The 3,356-nt window shown below is 40.9% G+C and overlaps 2 protein-coding genes across 2 annotated transcripts; both read left to right on the top strand.

Annotated features, from left to right (window-relative positions):
- Positions 1 to 578: 578 nt before the first annotated feature.
- TM35_000691100 (uncharacterized protein) lies at positions 579 to 1,604 on the top strand (the record flags this gene model as incomplete). Its single annotated transcript, XM_029031183.1, has 1 exon — positions 579 to 1,604. The coding sequence occupies one exon, from the start codon at positions 579 to 581 to the stop codon at positions 1,602 to 1,604; it is 1,026 nt and encodes a 341-aa protein (XP_028877529.1).
- Positions 1,605 to 2,173: 569 nt separating this feature from the next.
- Positions 2,174 to 2,926, top strand: TM35_000691090 (uncharacterized protein; the record flags this gene model as incomplete). The annotated part of the gene is made up of 1 exon (XM_029031182.1): positions 2,174 to 2,926. One exon carries the CDS (start codon positions 2,174 to 2,176, stop codon positions 2,924 to 2,926), a length of 753 nt encoding a protein of 250 aa, XP_028877528.1.
- Between the last annotated feature and the right edge of the window lie 430 nt (positions 2,927 to 3,356).

Raw genomic sequence — 3,356 nt, 5'->3', positions numbered from 1 at the left:
TTTTCATTTCTTGCATGCATCCCTACAGTCTAACTAATCTTTCACCTGTTGGGATTATCTTTTTCTTTTTATGTTTCTTAATGTTAATGTGTTTTGTGTGTTTTTTTGCTCTCTGTGTGTTTATCCTATAATTATTATTGCTACTCCATTGTGTGTGTGTTATTGGGGACTCTCTCTCTATGTGTGTGCTTGGGCTTGCACAGTGATGATGAACTGCTTTTTGGAGTGAAAGGAAAAAGGAAATAATAATATCAGATGAATTTATATTTATAATTGCTTATTAGTTTATGTATACCGAGAGTTCTGGGGTGATTGTGTGTTTGATGGTGCTTTGGTTCTTCTCTTAATTTTTATGTTTTTGTTTTGATTTTGCATTGTACGTTGTGCCCCTTAATTTGATTTTTTATTATTTGTGTTGGTGTTGTTGTTGTTCTTTGAGTTTTATATGTTTTTATTCTCTTTCACTTTTTTTTTTTTGCATGTCTTTGTTTCTCTATTCTATCGGTATTGTTTTTCTTTTTCATCTCATTTTTTCTTGGATTGTTGAGATCAAAACAATAAGAAAAACCATTACGCTTATGATGCTGCGTTGTGTGTTTTGTTTTTTGTCTTTGCTTCTCAGCGCTGCCTTTTTATGTGTGTCGGCGAATACCACTGGAGGTGGTGGTATTCCTCCACCTCCACCTCCACCTCCACCTCCACCTCCACCTCCACCTCCACCTCCACCTGGTGGTCCTTGTCCTGATGGCAAGACTGGTAAAGAGTGTACTACTAGCGGTATTGAACCTGAAGATCATCGGCTTAAGGATTGCAAGGACCGTTCTGAGACGGATAGTTGCACAACTATTGATCGTGAGACTGAAGGAAATTGCCGTGATGTACCAGGTGATACTTCTTGTCCACGGGAAGAACAAAGGGAAGGTCCGAATACAACTCTAATCGAAAACACTGAGGCAAATAGTGTAAAGGGCGATAGTCGCACTGACGGTCCTTCCGGTGAAAAAGGTGACGGAGGTGTTCGTCCTGTTACACCTCCTGGGTCTTCTGCAGCTACTCCTGCACCACCTACTGCTAAGGGCCGCGGTGTTGATCCAACAGGTAGAACTAATGCTGAGCGAGGAGTCGTTGGTGCCACTGGTGAGCAAGTGAATCTGGAACAACCAGGTGAAAGAGGTTCTGAAGGAGGTGCTGCTGCTGAGAGTGCTAATCTCCTAGGAAGTACACGCGAAAATGGAAGCAGTGAAAACACTGCATCAGGTGAAAATGCAGGTAAACCGGAAGGAGCAGAAGCACAACCTTCTAGTTCTTCCAACAATACAAACATAGAGAGTATCGGTGATAATAATGCAAACACTGGGAGTGGCAGTAAACCTGCAGGAGGTGGTTCACCAGCTAACCCAGAAAGTGAAGCTGGAAATACAGATACCCCAAGTACCACCACCACCACCACAACAACAACAACAACAACAACAACACTTCCTCCTGAGCCTGTAAACAACAAGAAGGGTGATGCAGACAGCAGCAGCAGTATCAGCAGTTCTGTGTGGGTGCGTGTACCACTACTGATTGTGGTTACACTGGCCTGTATTCTTCTTGTGTGCTGATTGTAATGGTGGTGATGGTGTGACTCAGGTCATCCTTTGTTTTCTTTTTGCATGCATCCACACTACAGTCTAACTCATCTTCCACCTGTTAGGAGTTTCATTCTTTTTTTGTTTCTTAATGTTAATGTGTTTTGTGTGTTTTTTGCTCTCTGTGTGTATCATGTAAGGCTTGCTTTGCATTATGTGGTACGTTGTTGTGCGCTTTGTCCAGTGAAATGATAATTATTAATGTCAGACATACATATATATTTATAATTTCTTGTACATGACCATTGAAAATACACTTCTCTAATCCACTATACGCTGGCACATTTGGTCGTTTGTTTTAATTTCATTTTTTTTTTGTTTGGCTTGGTCATCTTCTTAAGTGGCCCTTTGGTGGACACTATATTGCTGATTTTGGTGTTGTTATGTTGTCTTTATTTCTTTTTTATTTTGTTTTTTCCGTCTTCTTTTTTGTTTTTATTCTCTGTGTTTCTATAATGCTCTTATTCTTTCTCTTATTTGTTTCTTTTTCCCTTTTTGTATTTTGATAACAGTTAAAGATACACGAAGTTCTTGACAAAAAGATGTTTCTGCGATCGTTTTTTTGTTTTAGTGTTTTCTTGCTAAGCGTGGTTTGTGTGGTTGCTGCTGAGGCACCAAAAGCAGCTGAAGAGAAAGTAGCTAGTCCTGTTGAAGAACCTGGTAAAAATGGTGAGAACGGTGGTCCTAAAGGTTCTGAAAATGATTCTGCTGAACATGCTGCTGGTGAAGCTGCTTGTCCTCCTGGCTCTAGTGGCGATAAGTGTACTCATCCTCCAACTCCTGGGCAACAACCTGGACTAACTACACCAGAAGAGCCTGCTGCTCCCTCTGCTTCGGCTCCCCATGGTACTGTTGATGAAGCAGGTGATGTTAAGGATAATACTTCATCCTCTGATTCTCCTTCTACATCTGATAAAGCTGCCGAGGGGAGTGGAGTTACCTCTCCTGCTCACTCACAGACTGGAGACAGTGTATCAAGTGGAAGTGAAGCAACACAATCATCTTCTTCCAGCGGTTTAGGCACAGAGGGTGCCGGTGGAGATAACACTGGAACGACTGAGAATGGAAGTACATCCGCAGAAGGTGAGTCACCAAGCACCCAAGAAGGTGATATGGGTAATACAGAAACCACCACCACCACCACCACTACCACAACAACAACAACAACACTTCCTCCTGAACTCTCAAACAACAAGAAGGGTGATGCAGACAGCAGCAGCAGTATCAGCAGTTCTCTGTGGGTGCGTGTACCACTACTGATTGTGGTTACACTGGCCTGTATTCTTGTGTGCTGATTGTGGTGGTATGGTGTTGTGTGGTGTGACTCCGGTCAGCCTTTGTTTTCTTTTCTTTTTTTTTCTTGCATGCATCTCTACAGTCTAACTAATCTTTCACCTGTTGGGATTTTCTTCTTTTTTTGTTTCTTAACGTTAATGTGTTTTGTGTGTTTTTACTCTCTATGTTTATCCTATAATAATTATTATTGCTACTCCATTGTGTGTGTGTGTGTGTGTTCTTGGAGACTCTCTCTGTTTGTGTGCCTGGGCTTGCACTGTGATGATGATAATGAACTGTTTTTTGCAGTGAAAAGAAAAGAAATAATAATAATAGATGAATTTATATTTATAATTGCGTATATATACACACATATAGACTTACACCCATTGTTGTTGTATTGCTGTGTTTATTGGGTAAGTTGGGCTAATAGGTAATAACTGTTTTTCT

This window comes from Trypanosoma theileri (genome assembly GCF_002087225.1).
Source record: "Trypanosoma theileri isolate Edinburgh chromosome Unknown TM35_Tth_69_V1, whole genome shotgun sequence".
NCBI lineage: Eukaryota > Euglenozoa > Kinetoplastea > Trypanosomatida > Trypanosomatidae > Trypanosoma > Trypanosoma theileri.
This window is presented reverse-complemented; position numbering and strand designations above follow the sequence as displayed.